This window comes from Epinephelus fuscoguttatus, linkage group LG23, assembly GCF_011397635.1.
Source record: "Epinephelus fuscoguttatus linkage group LG23, E.fuscoguttatus.final_Chr_v1".
NCBI lineage: Eukaryota > Metazoa > Chordata > Actinopteri > Perciformes > Serranidae > Epinephelus > Epinephelus fuscoguttatus.
This window is the reverse complement of record NC_064774.1, coordinates 5,290,301-5,315,106: the sequence shown is the minus strand read 5'-3', so window position 1 is coordinate 5,315,106 and position 24,806 is coordinate 5,290,301. Positions and strand designations below refer to the sequence as shown.

Genomic DNA, 24,806 nt, shown 5'->3' with positions numbered 1-24,806 from the left:
CGTCTCCAGAAGTGGCGACACAAGGTTTTATTGATGGTAAACGACACATGTAGCACCTTTTCAGTTGGAACGAGACGTTTAAAGACACATGGTGGGTTCAGTTTTCAAACACATCTGATTGGTCGATGCCTCTGATTGGTCGATGGATTGACTGATGTCTTTGGTGTATGAGTCAATGTGCAAATATATCTGTGCATACGTGTGCTTGTGCTTATTTTCAGTGTGAAGCTAAATAAGGGTTAAATTAAATCTTAAGGTAAAACTAAAGGTTTTCTACTACGTCAGTAAAGAATTATGGCTTTCGAGGTTTCATAAGGATTTATTGATCATCCTCATTGCTAATATTGTTGACTGGACCTTCATGTTAACAGCTGAAGGGCAGCCGAGTAAAGTAAAGCTAGAGATAAGGGATTATTTTGGGGGAACAGGGTGAGTTAAGGGGGCGTAAAGCTGTGGGTGGGAGTGTGGGGGGGGGGGGGGGGGGGGGTGAGTTGAGTTAGGAAAGCATAAAGGTTCTCTTGAGGTTCAGGTTTTGACAAAAATAAAGTAAAAACAAAGGTTGTGTTCAGGGAGATTAAGGGTTTTAACAGTGGAAGATAAGGGGTTTTCTTTCTACAGTGCAAAAAAAGACTTGACAGTGGTAGAAAATTAAGTCGTGACTCGTGACACATTTAAGTGAAATAATAAAATGAAAGGCTTAATGTTTTGGCTGGTCCTGACTCCAGAGCAGAAGACGACGACGACGACACCGTGTCAGAGTATAAATCTTAACTTAAACCTGTCTGACACGTTCACAGGAAGTAGATCATGTTTTAATGAACTCCTCAGTGACTGAGCGTCAGTTTGGACGATCAGGGAAAGACTTTGTAAAAAAGTTATTTCCTTCAGGTGTGTGGTTGGACGTCGATCTTGGTGAGGACAGGTGTGTGTGTGTGTGTGTGATGAGGTCAGCAGAATCCTTCGGCTTTAACCTGCAAGACGTTGCACAGGCCGGGACGCTTCTGAAGAACCTGAGAACAGAGAACACACCATCAAGAACCCAAAATGTAGCCTGCAGACTGACGGGAGCCGTTGACTTCACCTCGACTGATTTTACTTGGTGGCTCGTTTGATGAGGGCACAGGACAGGATGTGTGCTTGTAAATTATGAACGAGGTGTTCATATGACTGGTTTAAACCAGCCAATCAGAGAGCAGGATTTATTTTGTTTTCCTTAAACTCACCCTTAGTGTGTTGAGAATTTCTCCGAACAGATGTTGAGCTTCCTGAGTGTCCGGCTCCTCGAAGTAATCCGACACAGAGACCTGGACGCTGATCGATCTGATGTTCTCACACACACCTGCAGAGACACACAGGACGCTTCCTTAAGCACTGACACCTCAGGATGAAGATGATGGTAAGTGTGTGTGTGTGTGTGTGTGTGTGTGTTCAGAGGACAGTCAGTGTGTCTCACTGTGGAAGTGCAGGATGGCCTGACCGCTGACGGGTGTGTGTGTGAGGATCAGAGTCTCCAGGCTCTTCAGTCCTGCTTTACACAGCTCTGTCGCCGCCTGCAGGCCGAGGTCGGTAATACGCTCCAGCTCCAGCACCTGCAGGTGAGCACAGGCGCACACTACACACACACACACACACACACACACACACTCATCAGATGTGTTTCTATTATACGTTATGTTAACCACCGGTCGCTGTCACTCACCAAAATTAAATATAATCTGAACACAGAGAGCTGAGCAGAATATGTGAGGAAATAAATTAATGAATGATCCCTCATGTTCTGATAATTCATCATGTGTTCACGTTAAAGAACCAAAACGTCCGAAAACAACTTTTTTCTTTTCACTCACCCAAAGCAGCCAATCCCTGAGTCCCGCAGCCAGCCCCGCCCACGCTGAGCAAGCGGAGGTGTGGCCAGCATCGGCCAATCGTCTGCAGGCAGCGGTTTCCAAAACGAGTGGGCTGTTGGCTGAAAGGAGACGTGACAGATGATCAGCCCCTCCTGGATGTTACGATCGCAGCAGTTAACGCAGATTCAGTCAGTTCAGAAAACACTCATGACTGTGTCTCTGCAGCGTGTGTGAGGTCACTGACCAGGGGTGAGCTGGAGCCACCTGCAGGCTGCTGATGTTCCTGCAGCCCGCACCCAGGGCCCAGAGAACCTCGTGACCAAGAGGGTCTGATGAACTCCTGCAGGGACAGACAGGTAAACAGTCAGACAGGTCAACAGACAGGTAAACAGTCAGACAGGTAAACAGACAGACAGGTAAACAGTCAGGTAAACAGTCAGACAGGTCAACAGACAGACAGGTAAACAGTCAGGTCAACAGTCAGACAGGTCAACAGACAGGTAAACAGTCAGACAGGTAAACAGACAGACAGGTAAACAGTCAGGTAAACAGTCAGACAGGTCAACAGACAGACAGGTAAACAGTCAGGTAAACAGTCAGACAGGTAAACAGACAGACAGGTCAACAGACAGGTCAACAGAGAGACAGGTAAACAGTCAGGTCAACAGACAGACAGGTAAACAGTCAGGTCAACAGTCAGACAGGTAAACAGTCAGGTCAACAGTCAGACAGGTAAACAGACAGACAGGTAAACAGTCAGACAGGTAAACAGACAGACAGGTCAACAGACAGGTCAACAGAGAGACAGGTAAACAGACAGACAGGTAAACAGACAGCTCAAGAGACAGGTAAACAGACAGACAGGTCAACAGACAGACAGGTAAACAGTCAGGTAAACAGACAGACAGGTAAACAGTCAGGTCAACAGTCAGACAGGTAAACAGACAGACAGGTAAACAGTCAGGTCCACAGACAGACAGGTAAACAGACAGACAGGCAAACAGACAGGTAAACAGACAGACAGGTAAACAGTCAGGTCAACAGTCAGACAGGTAAACAGACAGTCAGGTAAACAGTCAGACAGGTAAACAGACAGACAGGTCAACAGAGAGACAGGTAAACAGACAGACAGACAGGTAAACAGACAGCTCAACAGACAGGTAAACAGACAGACAGGTCAACAGACAGACAGGTAAACAGTCAGGTCAACAGTCAGACAGGTAAACAGACAGACAGGTAAACAGTCAGGTCAACAGACAGACAGGTAAACAGACAGACAGGTAAACAGTCAGACAGGTAAGGAGTCACCTGTACATGAGTGTCTGCAGGTTCCTGCTGTAGCAGCTGGCGAGCCACAGCGTCCTGTCAGTGAGGATGTGAGGACACTGAGAGACAGACAGGTGGAGCAGACTGCCCCCTGCTGACCTCAGCAGAGCCTCCACCCCCGCCTCCACACTGCCCCTGAGACAGGAAACACAACTAGCTCAACTGCAATACCCACAATGCACTGAGAGAGCACACCTCTTCTCCTGTCACACCTGAGCATCCTGACCATCCATGCTTTCATGTAAACACGACCTGTTATCTGTCCTGACCAATCAGACGGCAGCTGGACTGAGAGTAGATGCTGTTACCACGGCAACATGCAAGTGTTTCATTTTTTAAAAGAGATAAGAAAAGCTTAAAAATCTGTCTGAGCTGTGTGTAGGCTTGTATTGCTGTCTTTGTGAGGACCGTTACAAGTTTTAATACATCATAGTGAGGACACTCAGCATTATGAGGACATTTTGGCCAATCCTCACTGCTTCAATAGACTCTTTAAGGTTAAGACTTTGTTATAAGGTCCAGGTTAGAATGTTATGGTTGAGGGTTAAGGTTAATGGGTCGGGTCCTCACAAGTACAGGCAGACAAACGTGTGTGTGTGTGTTACCGTGTGTGTTTATGGTAATCCTCTCGTGTCTCGTCGGCTCGTCTGCTTCGAGGCTTCAGGTTGTTCAGAACCACAGACTGAGTTTGAGTACACCACTGAGACAAAGTGATCAGGAACTACACACCACACACAAAGAGACACAACAAATGTAGATTAATCCGCTGCTGAAAATAGTCCCCGACAATGTCCACCTGTTTGTTTGACTGCAGCTGTTTCAGGGACATTCCAGACCTACTTATAGTTAAAAAAAAGCCACATGAAGAGTGAATTTTCTCATACTTAGTCTGATCCTCTCCACATCAAACAATAATGTGACTATAATGATGTATTTATACTACACAGGTTAGCTAGCTGCCACCGCTGTTCTGTACTGTATACCTCCCAGGGCGGGTGCTAGCTAGCATCGATGATGTTTCAGTGAAAACATGGTGGCCGCCCTCCAGTCTCCCCCAGCTGGCCCCGGTAAGTAGACGGTAAGTAGGCTAAATATTGAGCCACAAAACCCCATTAGTATTGTTAGCTCTGTTAGCACCATTACCAGTGTTAACATGGCTAGTAATGCTAACATAGTTTAAATTGCTAATGGGGTTTTGCTGCTCAAATTGTGCCGCTAACTCGCCAGGGCGACCTGAGGGGCCACCACGGTCATGGTGCTGTTACTGCTGAAAGAGCTCTGCTGCTAGCTAGCTACATGTAGCGGCATAGAGCAGCTAGCTAACAGCTAACATTAAAAAATGTTTTGTTGATGATGACAACAAAAAATAATAAAATCAGTCTTATTTTTAAACAAAGAAGATGTGATGAAGATGATGACATCAGCAGCAGTTTGATGATGCAGATGTGACATCGGTAACAGTTTTTCAATGGAAGTGATGATTTTAATAAACGCAGCAGCTAACTGCTAACAAAGGAAACAACCCTTAGACAGACGATGACACAAGCAACAGTTTGATGATGATGACACAAGCAAAGTGATGATGATGACGACGACGTCTTCTCTACCTCGGCTGACACTCTGGCGTTCTCCAGACGGAGGCGTGTCCAAACTGCCGGGTGCCGGGCAACAAACCGCCAATCAGAGCAGACCTCGGCGGCGCGCAGCAAGGAGCGCACGTCTAAATATGGAAACACGCAGAAAAGCCCCGCCCTCAGCCTCAGGGTGTCTGCCTCCAGCTGTCTGTCACCGTGACGACGGGAGGGGGTGGAGCGCAGGGAGGAGGGGGCGTCTGCAGGGGACGAAGAACATCCAGGCTTTTATTGTGAAGTAGCTGCAGGAAGTGCTTGCATCAACCAGCCATTAGAAAGAGACGGTTTACCTGAACCAGGTGTGTGTGTCCTGGCGAAGACGAGTCTCCTCATCTCAGTGCTGCTCCAGAACCCCCCCTCCTCCTCTTCTTCCTCCTCCTCCTCGTCATCTTCCTCCTCCTCTTCTTCAGTGCTGTGGTGGCGGCGGTTTCTTTTGCTCCACGTTCTCCCACATCCTCCCTCCTCCAGCCTGGAAACACAGAAGAAGAGATGGAGGTGAAGAAGAGTTATGTTGACGTGATGATGGCGCCAGATGAAAAGTCAGAGGCTTAATAACTGAAGTTGTTCCAGAACATCCTGAGGGAAACATGGACGATGAACCACATCTCATCACAGTCGACATGTTTCAGTCTGAACAGGTTAAATATTCACCAACAGGTCTACGGATCAGACTTCCTGTTACGTACCACAGTCTCTCCCTCCTCCTGTCTCCTCCTCCTCGCTCTCGTCGAGTCCAGGGTGCAGCGTAGTGTTGAGGGTGGAGGTGGACCAACCCCACCTCCCCGTCCCACCCCCCTGAACCCAGAGACAAAGTCCGCATGCGACTGGACAGACCGCTGGGAGACAGAGAGGTGATACATCAGAGAGATGCTGTTTGAAACTAAAACATACGGAAGCGTATTGCATTCACTTGACAAATAAAAAACTGAGTAATTTAGTTTAAATTTAGTTGTTTTTTTTTTTTTTTTGGTGCAATTTTTTCTGTTTTTCTGAATAATATTTTCCCTGTTTTTCGTGGGAGTTTTTTTCTGGGTTTTTTTGTGTGTAATTTATTTATTTTTCTGTTTTTTGGTGTATTTTTTGTTCTTTTTTCATGTTAATTTTTCATGTGATTTTTTTCCCTGTTTTTCGGGGTATTTTTTTTCTGGGTTTTTTTTGTGGTAATTTTTTTCTGTTTTTCATGGTAATTTATTTTTTTTTTTTTTGAAAAAAATACACCAAAAAACAGAAAAATAAATAAATTACACCCAAAAACAGAAAAATTTACCACGAAAAACAGGGCCTTTTAATACTCTTCCGTTAAAACACATTAAAAAATATATTTACCAAATTATGCAGAAAAAATCTTTTGAAAGATGAAAAATGTCAAACAGTAAGCAACATGTCAGACTGTGTTATAGTTCAGACTTGTTTCCACATTAGAAGTTATGCTTGTGATGCGTTCAGGTACCTGTAGTGATGCTGGCTGTACAGCTGCTCTCCCAGTCTGTAGGAGCCTGACACACTGTAACTCCTCTGGAGGAGGAAGAGGAGAAGGTGACGTTAGAGAAGGTGGAAGGAGTTGACAAGAAGAAGGAGTGGGGAAAGTCCCTGTGATGCTGCATGTTTTACGTCTCGTCCACACGTACACGAATGTATTTGAAATAAATTTTTGGATGCGTTTTGCTCTTTCGTTCAGGCGCAGATGTTTACGTCACTGCAGACGGATGTTTTGTTGAACTCTGTCCTGGATGAAGATGTTCAGAAGTTTTGTTGTCAGTGTTGCTGAGCTGATGTTTCATGTTTTCAATAGCGCCACTCCGACCTCACTAACAGGACTTTTTACATGTTTGCACGCACAAATGTAGAGTTTCTCTTCTGCTGTACTGAGGAACAGAGGCGTCAGAGTGACCTCTGGAGCTGAAAGGATCCCCTGTGTCCGTGTGTCTCAGACAGTCACACACTCTCCAAATCATTATTGTTAAGTTTGTCACGTTGGGACTAAACACATGGACAGACGTGCGACTTGAGAAAATCGTACATATATGATCTGAACATGTTTTATAAGATTAACAAAAGTAAAGTTTTGTGGAGCGTCAGGGAGTTTGTGTCAACAGGAGACAAAATGATTAAAGCATGACAACATGACCAGATTCTATTTATTTTCATTAATGTTTATATTTATAATGTTATATTAACGTCACAGATAAATTAGTTTTTCTCACCCGGTTGCCGATGGTTCCCTGTATCTTGTTTGTGATGATGTCATCAGTGCTGCCATCCAGACTGCGCCCCCCTCGCCCAGCCACAGGTGTGTATCCCTTGCTGAGTGTGTACGGGTCGATGTATGCGTCGTGGTGGTGGTGGTGGTGTGTGTAGTGGTTGTGGTGTGTGTTCGAGCTGAACAGCAGCAACTGTCTCTCTGCACGGTCGGCTCGTTCCAACAACGTCTCAATGAACACCTGAAATCAAACACATAAGCAGTAAGAAATACATATTCTGAGGGTGTATTAATACACACGTCAGGTTTACTGTTTAAAACGGTCCTTACAGCTTAAGGTAAATTAGGTTTAAGGCTTTTTAAATGTCCCACGTAATGAAACTTGAGACCAATTTTTAGTAAGCAAAATTAGAATAAATAAAAATAATTAATATATAATAAATATAAGAAATAATAAATACTAAAAAATAAAATAGAAAAATTTGATGTTACCAATTATTATAGGAGTTTAATGCAATGGCAGAAAAATCATGATTCATAAAATCCTACTTCACATGTCTCAGCAATTTTAAAAAATAATTAAAACCTTATTTTTAGATTAATGAATTTAATGGCTTTAAAGACTTTTTAATGACCCGATGGATCCGTGTGAAAACAGCAAACACTGACCCAGAGCTTTACAAAGGGATTAAATTAAACACAGACACAAAGAAATAAAAACAGAACATACGTTAATGAATAAAGAGAGCAACGAAGGTGTTTCTCCAGCAGGAAGGACACTTTGTAAAACCTGATGTTAAACTGAACTGTTAGCTAACCCAACATTTAGCACACCTTCAAACACCACAGACACACACACACACACACACACACACACACACACACACACACACACACGTTCATAAATAGATCCCAGAGTCTGTTTCCTCATTCTCACAATGAAAGTCCCCAGAAACCAAAGTGTCCCCTGGATGGAGGCAACAGTAGAAGATCTTTGGTGTCACCTGCAGTCTGGATTTGGCCTCGGCCTCCTTCTCTGCTGTCTCCCTCAGAAAACACTCGATGTCCACCATCTCCCTGAGGACAAACAATACACATTCACACATATAAATATATACAGAAACACAAATACAGCCTCAACGTGACGGATGTATAAAACAGGATTCATCACATGCTATATAACATCATCAGGTGATATCCTTTTGTTCACAGAGCTTTAGATACAGCTGATAATGTGTATTAATGTCTCATTAAAATAATAATATGTAGATATATGAAGCCACACACAAACACACACACACACACACCCTCAGGGCTGCTGTCATCCTCCATCTATCACCACTGCAAACCACAGCTGTGTGTGTGTGTGTGTGTGTGTGTGTGTGTGTGTGTGTGTGTGCGCGCGCGCGCGCGCGCGCGAGAGCGAGAGCGTGTGTGTGTGCAGTGATGCAGACTAAACGTGGCGTGTCCTCTGTCTGTGCATCATGTTGTTTTTCTCTGGTCATAATGAAGACAGAAGATCACTGAGTGTTCAGGCTGCATATTTATGATATATGAAATAATATATAAAATAAAGTATGAAAAAATATATAAAATAATATATAAAATATACGAAATCATATATAAAATAATGTGTGAAATAATATATAAAATAATATGTGAAATAATATATCAGAGTGTTTGATTAAACCCAGAGGAGTGATGCATCTCACAGACAGAACATAACACACATGACAGCAGAAATATAATCTGTGTATTTTCATCATCATGTAAAATATCTACTGTCATTATAAAGCTCAGGACCACATTTCCCATCAGCCCTGTAACAAGTTGGTGTTTCACTGACCTACAAAGAATGAGAGCACAAAACCTTTCACACACATTCCGCTGTGTTTCTACTGAGTATAATTTAACTGGACTCATCCTGTTGGTGAGGCTGCACTTTGTCGTATCGGTACTTTATAATGAGAAACGCTCATGTTAATGGATTCTGACCAAATCGCTGTGACGTCACATTAACAACAATCACTGCCGAGTAGAAAACTGGCACTTGGTTTATTTGAAACCCACAGACTACTTGTGTATTTCTGCTGTTGTTCAGCTGTAATTGTTTAAAGATACAGACTATAATTAAACACTGTTGGTCTGCTGAGGTTTTCAACGACTCATTGCTGCATTTCCAGTGATGTTTCCAGTGGCCACTGTGCAACCAAAAGGGGCATTTTCTAGCAACACATCCACTCTTTTTCAGCAGTTTTGTGACCAAAACAGTAATTCTGGAGTCACACATCACTACATTTCCAGCAGCTTTTACAGCCGCCATTGTGCTACCAAAACATTGCATTTTTTTGGGACAAATTGCTGCTATTTCAGTGGTGTTTTTCAGCCGCCATTATGTGACAAAAACAGGGTGTTTTAGCAACACATCCCCTCTTTTTCAGCCATTCTGCATTTCCAGCACAATTTAGTGGCCATCGTGCAAATAAAGCAAGGTGTTTTTCAATAACACTGCTGTATTTCTAGCAGAACTTTCAGGGGCAGTTATACAACCAAAACATAATGTTCTTCATCAAACATTGCTGCATTTCAAGCAGAGTTTTGAGACTAAAAAAATAGTATTTTTTAGCACCAACTTACTATATCTCCAGTCGAATTTCCAGTGGCCATTTTGCCAATAAAAATGGCATGTTCTAGTAACAACTTGCTGTATTTGTAGCTGTATTTCCAGCGGTGTTTCCAGTGGCTATTGTGTTTTTTGACAACATTGCTGCATTTCCAGCAGAACTTCCAAGGGGCCATTGTCCAAACAAAATGGGATGTTTTTAGCCACAAGTTGCTGCAGTTCCAGTGGAATTTCCAGCAGTGTTTCAAGAGGCCATCATCCAAACAAAGTGGGGTTTTTTTTGGAAGACATTGCTGCATTTCCAGCGGTGTTTCTTGGGGCCATTGTGGGTCTTTTTTAGTGGCACATCGCAGCTTTCCAGCAGCGATTGTGCAGGTATTTTAAGCCAAACAGTTACATTTTATGTGATTTCTAAGCAGATTTATAGACGTTTACTCTGGATGGACATAATAATGGTGATGATAACCTTGGAAACTGTCGGTCTAAAAATTCTTTGATTCTAAAATGTGTCTGTGTGTGAGTTGACTGACTTATGACTTTCTGAAGAGGTGCAATTTTTGGTGCAAACTGTGGCGATCAGATGCTAAGAGTTTTAAAGCCCTCGGTACTTACTGTCACTGTCACACCAAGTTAGTGAGTCATCACTCCTGTTCCTGTTGTTGTTTGAACACCTGTAAACACCTGTCCTTCTCACCTGACAGTATCTTCTTCTCAGGTCGACCAGATAAACTAAAAATGACATCCTGCAGATTCAGAGGGACAGACAGACAAAAGAAAAGACACTCTGGATGTACTGACTGTTGTCGTTCACTCAGCTCTTTCTCTTTTCTGTCCAGATCTTTCTTTAATCGCTCCATCATCTCCACGGCAGCAGAGACCTGACAGATAAAAATCAAACGCCACTAAAACATTCAGAGACAAACTCACACACTGTGTTTAAGTCATGTTTAAAAGAATTAATGTCTGTCAACATGGTATTATTTCACAGCTCCACCCACCTGTCTGGACAGGTACGCCGCCCTCTCCTCCACTTCCTGTTTCTCACTCCTCAGCCGATCCCTGCCCCTCCTCTCCCGCTCTAGCTCCGCCTCCCTCCTCTGTAGCTCCACCTTTAGTCGACCCATGCGGCGGTTCACCCTCTCCTCCACCTCCGCAAACGTCCGGGCGATTTTATGATCCAGCCCCAGCCCCAGTCTCTCCTCCAGTCCGATCCCCACAGACAGTCCCAACTCCAGGCCAAGCTGGACCCCCACCTCGCCCAGTTTCTGCCCAGGAAAAGGCTCCAGAGAGCCGGGGAGGGCCAGAGCGGTGGAGGGCTCCGCTGGATGTCCTGTAGTAGAGGGAAGAGCGCGATCTGAAGGGCTGAACATTTCCCTGAGCAGCTGGACGGAGGCCGCCGATGAGGCGAGATCCAGGCAGGCCAGCGGCAGGGGGAAGCTGTGGGCTTGCATGCCCAGAGAAGAGCTCTGTCTTTGGGATACAGCTCGGCCAGGGAGTGGAAGGAGAGCACTGGATCTGGAGCTTCTAACCCGAGCCTGAAATGTGAGATTAAGTTAATGTTGTCCTGTCTGTGTGTGGTCAGATTTAAGTACACTGATTTAAAACAGCAGCAGATATTATTCTGGTAATCCTTCAGTTGTTTTCAAGAAAGAAATGCCAAAAGAGAAGATCTGATGCTTGTCTTTGCTTTTCACAGTGAAGGACAGAGTATGTTTTAAGACTGCTGGTCAGACATGATAAGACACATCAAACCTCTCCTCCCCCTTTGACCCTGCCACTACGTTTTAAGTGCCACTAACTAATGCTATTTCAACTGTTTATCTCTTACATCACTTTTAGCTAACTAAATGTAATTCAATCATTTGGCAGTTACTTTTAGCTATTTTTTATTAAGAAGTTACTTTATGCTAACTGTTTCACCGTTTATTCATCACTTTTAGCTAATTGTTTAATCCATTTCCCATTACTTTTAGCTAACTAATGCAATTTCAACTGCTTATTAGTTACTTTTAGCAAACTGCTTTAATGGTTTATCGCTTTTAGCTAACGAATGCTACTTCAGCTGTCCATTACTTTTAGCTAACTAAGGCTATTTCAACTGCTTATTAGTTACTTTCAGCTAACCATTGTTGTTACTTTTAGCTAACTAATGCTATTTCAGCTGTTTATCAGTTACTTTTAGCTAATTATTTTAACGGTTTATCACTTTTAGCTAACGAATGCTACTTCAGCTTTATATCACTTACTTTTAGCTTATTGTTTCAACAATCATCCTTCACATTAGCTATCTAAGGCTATTTCAACTGCTTATTAATTTCAGCTAACTGTTATTACTTTTTGCTAACTAATACTATTTCAGCTGTTTATCAGTTACTGTAAGCTAATTGTTTCAACCATTATCCATCACATTTAGCTAACTAAGGCTATTTCAACTACTTATTAATTTCAGCTAACTGTTATTATTACTTTTTGCTAACTAATTCTATTTAAGCTGTTTATCAGTTACTTTTAGCTAACTATCAACCGTCAATTCATTACCTTTAGCTAACTAATGCTTTTTCATTACAGTTACTCTTAGCTAGCCATTTCAACCATGTATTCATTATTTTAGCTAATGCTACTTTAACTGTTTATCAGTTACTATAGCTAACTGTTTCAACTGTTAATTCATCACTTTTAGCCAACTTAAGGTATTTCAACTGTTTATCAGTTACTTTAGGCTAACGGTTTCGACCATTACCCATTACTTTTACCTAACTAATCCTATTTAAACCATTTGTCAATTAGTTTTAGCTTTTTCAAACAGTTTATTCATTACTAATGAACTAATGCTAATTCAAATGTTTAGCTAAACATTATTACTTTTAGCTAGCTAATTCAATTTCAACTGTTCATCATTTTGTATTTAACTGTTTCTGTCGTTCTATCGTATCATTCGTCACAAATCTGGTCAGATTAGATCAGCAACTGATGTCATAACGAGATATGTCCCAACTCCGAGGTTAAGATTTCAAACCCTGTTACTGTGACTCCGCTCTGACGGACCATTCGAGGTCACTCCTAAACTAGACGTAGGGCGAAGGAGGAGAACTGGGACTGGACCTTTATCTTTAACAACAACAACTCATTGATTAGAAATTAATTGATAATGTCAGCCCCGTGTGAATTACCTGTGACAGCACCAGCAGGGTCTCGTAGGTGTGCTGGCTGACCAGGTGAGCCCGGAGCTCAGGTACGGAGGAGAAACGAAACTCGTCGCCACAGCGAGGACAAAAGTAGGGCAGCTCGGAGGACGAAGACGAGGAGGAGGAGGAGGAAGACATGCTTCACCAGGGAGCTGCAGACCTGGAAGATAAAAACAGGAACAATGGAAACACTGCAGCAGGGACAGGAACTGATGGAAATACTGTGTGTGTGTGTGCAGGAGGAAGACATGAAAGCTCACACTCACACGCAATCCTCAAGAATGAATAAACCTGAGGAAAAACTGGGTCAGTGTGTGTGTGTGTGTGTCTGTGTGTGTCTGTGTGTGTGTGTGAGATGCATAATTGATTTTGTGGAGATAAAGATTTGATGAGTGAAATAATCTGTAGATTAAAAACAGCAAAGCTTCAGTAAGATGTCTGAATGTGAGTCACTGTCGCTCTGATGAGTCGTCCTGTTGATACATGTTTGAATATCACACACGCCTGTTGGATGTGACATTAGTAGGTCGTGTGTGTGTGTGTGTGTTTCTGTGAGGCTAATTGCTAACTGAAGCATGCATCTTCCACATCACTGATTGTGCATGTGTGTGTGTAACATAGGATATAAATATGAAAACACACACTTGCTGATGATGCACTGATTGTGTGTGTGTGTGTGTGTGTGTGTGTGTGTGTGTGTGTGTGTGTGTGTCCTCTGGTCAACCCCCATACAGAGGAATTTTAAATATGGCTGGATGAGCAGGAAGAAAGAAGCGTCTGGGTGTGGACTCTCTCCACGTTTACCTCCTTTAACCTCCAGTTTATTTTGTGAATCTGTCGAGCGCAAAGATAAATCTGAATTTGTCTGGCGTCAGTTTTGAACGAGGAATCCTTCGTGTTTACAAGACAACAAACAACCATTTAGGAGGTGCAGCCTCACACAGACGCTTTCTTTTAATCATGACTGCGTTTCCGTAGCTGAACGTCCACTAAATGCTAACTAACCACTTCATTTTGAATTAATAAAAAACACTGTACAATGATGTGAAATCCAGAAGGCCTTTGCTTTTAGTCCGGCGCTCCATTGACTCTGTTAGCTTTAGTGCCACATTTCAAAGCACTAAACACTTAGAAGTGGTGACATTTTAATGTTCGTGATGTAATGTTTTGTCTTTTATATTATTTTTTGTTGGTTGGCTGACAGACAGACGGCTAGCTGCGTTAACATGTGAAAACATAGCGCCTGCTTCCCACCCTCCTGCCCCTTTTAGTTAGCTAACATTAGCCTTGGCTGTGCCGCACTGCACGCCCTCAGGGTTGGCTAGGAGCTAGCTAGCAGCACCACTCATTTGGCACTGCTAGCTAGCTTTCAATAGAAACATGGTAGCCCTCTGTCTACCCCCAGGTTGCCCAGGTGAGCAAGCGACTTTATTTAGATTGGCAAACCCTGTTAGCATTGTTAACTAGCTAAGCAGCATCAGCACGGGTAGTGGTGCTAAAGGTGCTAACAGTGAGTTAGCAATGCTAAAGGGGGTTTGCAGCTCAAAGTTACGCCACGTACACACCAGGGCGGCCTGCAAGAGACCCTAGGGTGGGCACAGTGTTTCCACAGCAACCACCATGGGTCAGGAAGGTGTACCGGCAGTAATCGCTAATGGATGGCAATGGTGGCTAGCTCCTACTCGCAGCGACAGGTATTTACCCAAAGTCTTGAACCTTTGTGGTGTCAGAATGGGTAAAGTGAGCCATGATGTAAGTTAGGGTGTTTTGGTTATCATGATTGAGATCTCCACGCTCACTTCCTGCGTCCTGCGAGAAACAAAACATTTAATTTACTGAAAACATCAAAATCCAGTTAGTTCAATGTGAACTGCACTAAATTGAGTTGAATGGTAACAGATGGATTATTCCTGAGAATTTAATGTTTTTGGTCAAACTAAAAAAAAAAAACAAAAAACAAAACAGTCTCTTGAGCAGAGACATTTATTTATTTTAGCTTGAGATACATTAATTATATTATATTACATTCAATCATATTATATAATATTACATGATTCTATGTTATATTTCATTATTTTATATTATTTTACATTATTTAATGTTATATTACATTATTTTATGTTACATTACATTATTTTATATTATTTTATATTATATCACATTATTTTATGTTATATTTTATTATATTATACTATATTGTGTTACATTAAATGATTATATTATATCACATTATTTTATGTTATGTTACATATTATTTTATATTATATTACATTATTCTATGTTATATTATATTGTGTTACATTAAATGATATCATATTATCTGACAGTTTCTGAAGCATCCTGTGAGACAGTTAACACAGTAAACACGGTAAACACCGTAAACACGTCACATCTGTCAGCAGCTGTGCAGGTAAATAACTTCACTCTTACCTGAACTGAGCGGAGATCTGTCGCTGCGTCACGCGGCCAGTTTAAGCCTAAAATCCGTTGCCATGGTTTCCCCCCTTTTCCCCGCTCAGGAATTCAGTCCATGCTCGTGCAGCGGCGGATCGATCAGTCCACGAGCTCCTGGCTGTTCACACTGTGACGGTCTCGTGCAGGAGCAGCGACGGGAGACGTTTCCGTGTGTGTGTGTGTGTGTGTGTGTGTGTATTCCAACCGCCGCCCCGCGCGCCCCCTCCCCTCGGCAGGCTGCTGGTGACGTAAAAGCCGCGTGACGTGTCAGTCCTGATGTGGAGATAATGGCGGAGCTTCATCTTTAGCTGAAGAACACAAATATCAGATCGTATTTACAGCACCAGAATGATGCAGAATATTATATATAATATTAATTATAATTATTGATGTGTTCATCAGTTTCATGTCGCAGCTGATGGAGCTCATTTTATTATTTCATCTTTAATAACAGATGATGGTGTTTTATTATAAATATATTTTGTGTTAAAATCAGACTCTACAGTTACTAAGCTTTCATCAGCGTTGAGCAGTAACTAGTTAAATGTAACGTTAACTCGTTACATTAGGCTACAAAATAAATGTAATTGTAATCAGTTACTGAGAAACAATATGTAATTAGATTACAGTGACAGTGTGAAACAGTTTAAATGTAAAATAAAACATTGATTGTGTTGCAGTAACGTTTTGTTTCAGCTTCACTGCTCAGTTTAAAACATCTGTCACAACAGTAATTAAGAAGACAATGTCATTAGAAATGTAATAAGTTACATAACTTTGCACATTACATTTTAACAGGGTAACTAACCTGTAACATTTAATAATGTACCCTCCCAGCACTGGTTCAAGAGTAAATGTAGTGCAGTAAATAGTATAATATCTTCCTCTCTATAAAATATTAATTGGCGTAAATTGAAACACCTTCATATTGTACATCAACATGATAAATGTATTTGGTTAATTTCCACAGCTGGATCACACAGTGTGTTTTGTGCACTTGTACAGTTATGCTGTTTTTATTCTTGATTTTATAAACTACAGCTGTGTGGATTAAATCCTGTGTTTTAAAAGCTACAGATTTAATATGTTGGTTAATAATGTGTTAAATATATGTTCAGATGCACTGGAGGTCAATATCAGTGTGGATCAGCTAAATGAAGTCATGCTGCTGTTCTGTTTTTATAAGAAGAGTATTTTATATATTATGTTTATTCTCAGTACACATTACAAAATATAAAATTAAGTAATTATTTTTTATTTATTTTGCAATTCATTCATTGAACATAAATTGATAAAAATGATAAAATAATCTGAAATAAAAAAATTTTTTTAAAAAATGATGTTGCCTTAAACTAAAATAAGAGCTGATTTACTTAATATAATTAAGTTGAAGTGATTCAGCTGCATTACCAGTTTAATTATCCAGTACTTAAATGTAGTGAATACATTCAAATACATAAATCTGCACATTATTTCAATACATATTTTTTAAGGTATTAGTTTAGTTTAGTTTCCACAGTGTGGGCGATGTCACTCTCCTAACTGTGACACATTTTTCTCCACCTTTTTTCAAAAAAATTGTTAATTTTACTCATATTTAAGTTTATTTTTAATCTCAGATATTGTGCGTCATCACAGTTCGAGTCAGTTATTTTACCTCTGTGTGCTTCAGACTAAAGTTTGCACCTTCCTTAATTAAGCAGAGATTTAAAGCACCACCTGGTGAGCGAATCAAACACACCTACAGTGTTGAGTTCAACAGACTGTTCAGAGCTCAGCCGCTCAGCGATGATCGCATCACACTGACTTTATCCTCTGCACATCAGCTCTCTGTCTGTTTCAGGATTGATGTTAAATCTTGTTGATGACTTTAAGGCTCCAGGTCACATCTCAGACCTGTTAGTCCCTCATGAAGCTGTGTTGGTTTGAGACCCTCGGGCAGAGTCGTCTGTTCGTCCCAGAGTCCAGGCTGAAAGCTTCTATCTGAGCTGTCTGTGTTTTATTGATTTCAACTCTTGTTTATTATCTTGATTTTAGTTTTGGCATTCTTTATTTTATCTTAACTTTGATGACATCACATAATATTTTAGTTTGTTTGATTCTCCTCATGTTTTAAATGTGTTCAGTTTTATTGTAAAGCAGTTGTGTTCAGAAAGGTGCTGTAGAAATAAAGTTTATTATTATCATTATTATCATTATTATTATAAACAGGTGCATGCTGGGTGCAGCTAACATGCTAACATGCTCATGATGGATCCTCCAGGTGACTTCTGCCTCCACTGACTGGTTCCAGTGGGACAGAGATGCTGGGTGAACCTGGAGCAGACTGTGCAGGAGTCAGACAGGTGAGTACACATGAGAGAACATTTTCGTTCAACTGTCTGAGCTTTGTCTCTTTCTTTAGTTATAGTGAGGAACATGTTTCGTATTTAGAAATAATCAGGATGGAACGTATCTATAGATAAATAATTTATCTTACACTGACATTAACTACCAGTGGTATCATATATCATCATCATCGTCATCCCTTCCTCTTTTAATAATAATGATGATAATAACAATAAAAATAAATCTCTGTGGTGTAAGCCAAGCAGCCAGACGGCAGTGTAAAAATATTCCAGTACCAGTTAAAGTCCTGCATTCAGAACTTCACTGGAGTGAAAGAATGAAGTGTTATCAGTTAAATATGGGCTCAGTAAAAATATGAATGTAGCACTAAAATGATTTCCTTTTTATTTGTGATGATTTCAGATGAATCTTCTTGCTGCACTGAAGTGTCATTTTACTGTAGATGTGTTTAACTCCTTTATATCCTGTTATAGTTTAATCTGTAGCGATGCATCAGATTCTATAAGATCATCATGTGTTTGTAGCGTGACTCACAGAGCTCTAATAAGTCAGTCTGCAGCTTTGTGACGACGACTTTTACAGCTGAGTGTATTGTAGCAGCACATAAAGGAAGATACGTGGTTTTCACTGGACAGGAAGTGACTAAAGGTGTCAGAAAGATGTGGTGCAGTAACAAGTGCAGTTTTCCCTCTGAGATGTCGAATGGAGGAGAAGTATGAAGTGACACAACATGGAGACGCTCAGGTACCAGGACTCTGAGCAGAGGCGAAGCTCTGTGTGGTGGAGGAGTTGTAGTGCTGAGCGGTGACCAGTGGAGGGCGCTAAGAGCCTGTAGACAGGAGGACTGTGTGGATGGCTTCATGCACAGCAGCAGAGTCATCTGTCTCTCTCTCTCTCTGCAGCACTGAGCTCAGAGTTTGTAAAACTAGATCAGTAAGACACTGAGAGACGGACCGACATGATGTGGCTTTGTGTCTGAATTTGAGAATGAATGAGAAACAAACGCAAATTTCTTCTTCTCACAGTCAAATCCAAAAACAAGGATCAGGCTGAAGGTCTAAGTTAACTTTTGTGTCTCGTACATCAACCAGAGGACGACCCTGAATATGAGCAAACTGAAACACATCTGTGTAAACAGCTGATCAGTAGATCCATGACAACCAGCTTTATGTTTTATTCTCAGAGCTCTTTCCTGAAGTTTAATTATATGATCTGTGTGTTTTATATTTCAGTAGGACACATGTGGCAACAGAACAACACATACAGAGGTGCTGCGGTGCTCGGCTGCACAGATAGGAAACCCCTCGGCTGACAGGATGTACCACTCTCTCACTCCGCTCTCTCTCACGCAGGCGCAGAACGTACGTGCTACTTGGCCGTCGGATGTAGTCCGTGTAGTGTGTTCAAATGCAACTGACACAGGGCGACGTGAGGCGACGTGAGGCGACGCAACAGTTGGCTTTCGTCGCCGCTAGTTCTTTGATGTGGGCTTGGTGTGTCCGCACCTTTACACGCACACAGTCTCGTTTTTAGGTGTCTATTTAGTCAATAAAAGCACCTGGTTAGGTTAAAAAAAACATCGTGGTTTAGCTTTAAATAAGTTAATTTGTTACTAACACACCATGTTGTTATTCATTGTTATTCAGATAACAAACTTTTGGTTTCACACGGGACACACACAGCTGTCTCTCAGGTGAAAGTCTGAATTTTGTTTGACCATGAGAAATATTTGCTCTTTATACGGTAGTTACTTGTTGCGTCAAAACATTGTTGCCGTCTGGTGCGTGTCACACCGCCACCTAAGGTGCCTGTGTGCATTAGTATGTGATGGCGAGGGGCCACTGACCACAAGTCTGTGTTTGACAAGTTGTTCTGAAGGTCCAGACACTACAGGAGTAAAGGTTTTACCTGACACATGTCACCTTTAAACTTCTCCAGTTGATGACTTTCATGCAGACGATTACAAGTTTGCTGATATGTTATTTTAAATATGCAAATGAGGCATTGTCGTGAACGTAACACAGCCCAGAATCTGAACGATGCAGGACACAAACGTTTTCCTCTGTAGTGTCTGATGTTGAAATGTTCCTTCATCACCACCAACACACTGTAGTCGATCTTACACACCGTCCTGCTGACACACACACACTCACAATGTGTATTAATCCGCCGGTGAAAGTAGTCCCCAGCTCAGTCCCTACTTCCTGTCTGACAAACTGATCAGCTGTTTGATCAAATCAATAATCAATCTATAGATTATTGATGTTCAGTGTGATCGGTGCGGATGTTTGAAAATGACTCACGGGCGCTCGTACATCTTCGCCATGAAAAATAACTCTGGGGCTGCTGTTGCCATGGCAACACGACCTTCACAGTTCACGGAGCTGGACTAGCTGTTAAACTGACGGAGCTGATGGGAACATCTGTTGCCTGGCAACAGCAGCCTGTTGATGAATGGAGCCGGAAGTGCACAGAAATCTGTGACGATGATGAGGAGGAGGATGGGGTCTCATCGACGAAGATGAGGATGATGAGGAGGCTTGTAGTGGTTGGAATAAAGACACTCACAGTGATGATGATTATGAAGATGAAGATGATGTTCACAGTAGAGATGAAAAGGAAAACAGTGAGGATGATGAAAGAAAGAGTCTGATGATGATGATGAAGATGTTTATGGTGAAGAGGAAGGTTATAGTGATGATGATGGGGTCTTATTGATGAAGATGAGGATGATGATGAGGCTTGTAGTGGTCGGAATAAAGACGCTCATAGTGATGATGATGAGGCTGGTAAGATTATAGCGATGAAGATGAAGATGGAAAGTGTCCTGTACTTGATGATGATGATGATGGTGTTTACGCTGAAGAGGAAGGTTATAGTGATGATGATGATGGGGTCTTATTGATGAAGATGATGATGATGATGAGGCTTGTAGTGGTCGGAATAAAGACACTCATAGTGATGATGATGAAGACACTTCTCTTCATGATGAAGATGATGCTCATAGTTCAGATGAAGAGGAAAATAGTGATGATGATGATGCTGTTAAGATGAAGATTTTCACAGTGATGATGCAGATAGAAAGAGTCTTGATGATGATGCTGTTTATGGTGAGGAAGGTTATAGTGATGATGATGGGGTCTTACTGATGAAGATGAGGATGATGAGGAGGCTTGTAGTGGTCGGAATAAAGACACTCATAGTGATGATGATGAAGATACTTCTCTCCATGATGAAGATGATGCTCATATTTCAGATGAAGAGGAAAAGAGTGATGATGATGATGATGCTGTTTATGGTGAGGAAGGTTATAGTGATGATGATGGGGTCTTATTAATGAAGATGAGGATGATGATGAGGAGGCTTGTAGTGGTCAAAATAAAGACATTCATAGTGATGATAATGATGAAGATGATGATGATGATGAAGATACTTCTCTCCATGATGAAGATGACGCTCATAGTTCAGATGAAGAGGAAAACTGTGAGGATAAGATTATAGTGATGAAGATGAAGATGCTCATGATGCAGACGGACAGTACTTTGACATCGACGATGCCGTTTACAGTGAGGATGAAGATTATAGTGATGAAGATGAGGCTTGTACGGGTAATAATTAAGACACTTGTAGTGATGAAGATGCTCCATGATGAAGATGACGCTCATAGTTAAGATGAAGAGGAAAACTGTGATGATGATGATGATGATGATGATGGTGTTGACGTTGAGGAGGAAGGTTATATTGATGATGATGAAGGTGATGCCCAGAGTGATGAAGAGTATTGTCATGATGAAGCAGAGGAATCAGATAGGACTCATTGTTGTTGTTTGTTTGTTTGTTTGTTTGTTTGTTTATTGACAGCAGCAGCAGCCTCCATGCAGAACGAGGGAACATTAACCTGCACAGTCACGTATCCCACAATGCACCGGTGCAGCTCCACCTGTGCTGTGATGATGAGGATGATGATTATCAGGATGAAGATTATAAATAAAGTTTACAATCGTCTCGTGTATAAAAGTGACATCATCATGACACGTGGCCTCGGAGCACACAGGTGTGATTGTAACATGGCGCCACAGAGAGGTAGACGGACAGCTTAGAAAAATAGAGATGTCATACAAACATAGAGCTCCTCGTGACGTGACGTCATATAGAAAGACATAAAAAACAACCACCACATTCTGACGTCAACATTCAGCGTCGTCACGTCCTCATGCAGAAGATCAAAAATATGTTACAGGCAGAAGAAGTGGAAACAGACGGACTGCTCCTTTAAAGTCCTCCCACGCGCCTCAGTCCACGGTCACGAGCCACACGCTTCTAACAAACAGCAGCGTGATGGTGAGGAGGGAAACGGCTGGTCCACGGTCAGTGTCCACAGTCACCTTCCTCTCCTCCTCCTCCTCATCCTCATCCTCCTGCAGTGGACTCTAACCTCACGCATGCGCCATGACAGCAGCCTGGAGTCCTCTGAACACCTTAAACACCTCAGTCCTCCAGGCTTCAGCTAAAATCGCCTTCAGTGACGTCACATGGAAACGTCTCTGACGGTTTCCGGTTGACGGTTAAAATCCTGAAGCTTCCGCAGCAGCCTCACCGGCCAAATGATCGGGAGCTCGCGCTGCTGCTTTACACGCCAGGCGCGTTCAGGGCCAGAGAGTAGGCGGCCATCATCTGCGCGCGCAGCTGCTGCTTGACGTGCACGCGCCCGTGCCTCTTCCTCTCATCGCTGCGCGCGAAGCGCTTGCCGCACACGTCGCACGAGAAGGGCTTTTCCCCCGTGTGCGTGCGCGTGTGCGTGGTCAGGTGGTCGCTGCGGCTGAAGCTGCGCGCGCAGATGGTGCACTGGAAGGGCTTCTGTCCCGTGTGGATGCGCACGTGCCTGTTGAGCTCGTCCGAGCGCGAGAAGCGGCGCTCGCACCCCTGCACGGAGCAAGGGAAGGGTTTCACTTTCAGGCCGTTCTTGGCGGGAGCTCTCCTGCCCCCGCGTGACAGCTTGGGAGCTCCAGGCGCGTGCACGTTGCTGATGTTGACTATCGGGAACGCGCCCTGCAGGAGCGAGGAGAGCAGCTGAGCGTCCAGGGTGGAGGGGAGGGGGGAGGGCGAGAAGTGGAGGTTGCTCCCGCTCTGCGCGAGCTCCGTCTTCACTACCGGCCTGCTGATGACGTAGCTGCCGGAATCTCCCCCGGCAACCGGTGCAGCCGCCAGGCTTTTCAGCCAGTCCTCCAGCCCCAGCGGCTCCTGCTTCACCTCACAGCCGGCCTTCAGCTCACCCTGGCCGGCCTCGGAGCTCAGCAGAGAGTCGATGAATTCGGCCACATCCACCTGTTGCTCCAGCGCAGACAGCGGGAGGAGAGAGTCCGCGCTAGCCGGGAACAGAGCATCATTCCCGGCCACTGAAGATTGTCCACACCCGCTGCTGCAGCTGGAGCTCACAAACTCGCTCTTGACCATCACAGGGTGTGAACCCGAGGCGGGGGGCTGGGGGGGGATGCTCAGCTCGGAGATGGGCGCCACGCATGGAGGTGGAGAAGGAGCGAAGAGCGGGGGCGAGGGGGCGGCTGCGGCCGGGGAGGGCGCCGCAGATGATGCGCCGGACTCGTGCACAGAGCCGGCGTCGCCCTGCTGCTCCATCTCGGTGCAGATCCCGACGATCTCTGTGATCATGTTGAGGATCGCGTCCGCGGTGCTGCTCAGCCCCGCTGCCGCCGGTGCTGCCTCCGGCTCGGTGAAGAAGCTGCCGGTGTAGCCGAGGGAGGGAGAGAGCGTGTCCGAGGAGCAGTCGCTGAAGTCGGAGAAGAAATCTGAGTCAGAGGCGTCAGTGCCCGGAGAGAAGACTGAGGAGAGAACAAGGAGAGGAGGGGGTGTTATTGTCATTGCATAATATCTCCTCAGTGGGCAGCTGAGCAGCCTACACACACACACACACACACACACACACTGCAAATCAATGATGTGAATCTGCAGCTGCAACACGAAGCTCCAGCTCTGTTTATTTAACATCAGCTGATTGTTTTACAGCTGATCTGAAGGTCTTCATCAAACACACTGTCACACATGAATAAATAAATATCTCACACACACACACACACACACACACACACACACACACACACACACACACACACTCCGGCTGGTTTATGAACACACACCTTGGCAGAAAGGTGATCCCACGTCAGAGTCGGCCCCGTCGCTGGGGCTCGAGCCCACACTGTCCACCCAGGCGCTGCACGCGTCCTCAAACTCCGACATGAAGCTGTCCTCGCGCTCCAGCAGCATAGTGACTGAGTCTGTGTGTGAGTGCAGAGATAGAAACCCGCTGCAGAGCTTCACCGGGCTGTCAGGTGGATCAATCTGCCGGTGTCGGGGATTCCCTGCCGGTGTGCTAAAGATCCCGTTAATAATCCGGAGCTGTCGGTGTGTGTGTTCCGTTAGTCCGCTCGGTGATGCTGGAGATGCTGGGCTCCCTCCGCTCACCGCCCGTTTTATACTCTCCGTCTCCTAGGTAACTCCCGTCCCGGCCTTATTGGTCGGCACCGGCGCGAGGGATTCCCCCCGCCGCGCGCTTCGTAGCTGCCCAAACATGGGCTGCATCCGGCCGTGACGGCGGGTATCCCCATGCCATAAAAGGACAGGCGGCAGAGCGACGTCGACACGAGGGGAGAGAGGGGTTTCCTTCACTGCGGCAACACGGAGCTTACACAACCAGGAGGGCTCCTGCAGCAGAGGACGGAGGGACACCGCGAGACCTCCTCAGCGGCCGTTACTGACGCATCCATCACTATGTGTTTCACCCGGAGTTCAGTATGCCCCAAAATCTGTCCTCAGTTTATGATCAGCTGCAACATCCTGCACATTCCTGCTGCAGCAGTTTGTCTCACACACCTGTCTCTGTCTGTCACCTGTCTCTGTCTCTCACCTGTCAGAGTTCATGTTTACATGAAGTTACATAAAGATGGCGTCAGATTTTGCACAATGACAGAGGACTGTTAGCTGTCATACATAATGATGCCGCTGCAGATCTGACACCTGATGGTTTTATGTCATCATCTCACACTCAGACACAAATGCATGAGACGCAGATGATACTGGGGGACATGTTGCAGAGACACTGATGTCTTCTCCTGTCCTGCGTCTCACTGACGGTCTGTCGTGGCGGGTTCCTGCAGCGCTGCAGAGACACCGATCACA

General features: G+C 43.8%; 2 protein-coding genes across 2 annotated transcripts; both read right to left on the bottom strand.

Annotated features, from left to right (window-relative positions):
• Positions 1–18: 18 nt before the first annotated feature.
• Positions 19–15,503, bottom strand: LOC125883743 (F-box only protein 41-like). Its single transcript, XM_049568254.1, has 17 exons — positions 15,243–15,503; positions 12,798–12,972; positions 10,626–11,162; positions 10,426–10,505; positions 8,009–8,081; positions 7,009–7,245; positions 6,255–6,319; positions 5,491–5,640; positions 5,095–5,273; positions 4,781–5,004; positions 3,779–3,894; positions 3,156–3,308; positions 2,092–2,187; positions 1,848–1,966; positions 1,454–1,612; positions 1,224–1,339; positions 19–1,010 (listed from the first exon to the last, which is right to left on the bottom strand). The coding sequence occupies exons 2-17, from the start codon at positions 12,948–12,950 to the stop codon at positions 948–950; spliced, it is 2,520 nt and encodes an 839-aa protein (XP_049424211.1). The 5' UTR covers positions 12,951–12,972; positions 15,243–15,503; the 3' UTR covers positions 19–947.
• A 4,577-nt stretch (positions 15,504–20,080) lies between these two features.
• LOC125883761 (early growth response protein 4-like) lies at positions 20,081–24,059 on the bottom strand. The gene is made up of 2 exons (XM_049568300.1): positions 23,768–24,059; positions 20,081–23,452 (listed from the first exon to the last, which is right to left on the bottom strand). The coding sequence occupies exons 1-2, from the start codon at positions 23,892–23,894 to the stop codon at positions 22,245–22,247; spliced, it is 1,335 nt and encodes a 444-aa protein (XP_049424257.1). The 5' UTR covers positions 23,895–24,059; the 3' UTR covers positions 20,081–22,244.
• Between the last annotated feature and the right edge of the window lie 747 nt (positions 24,060–24,806).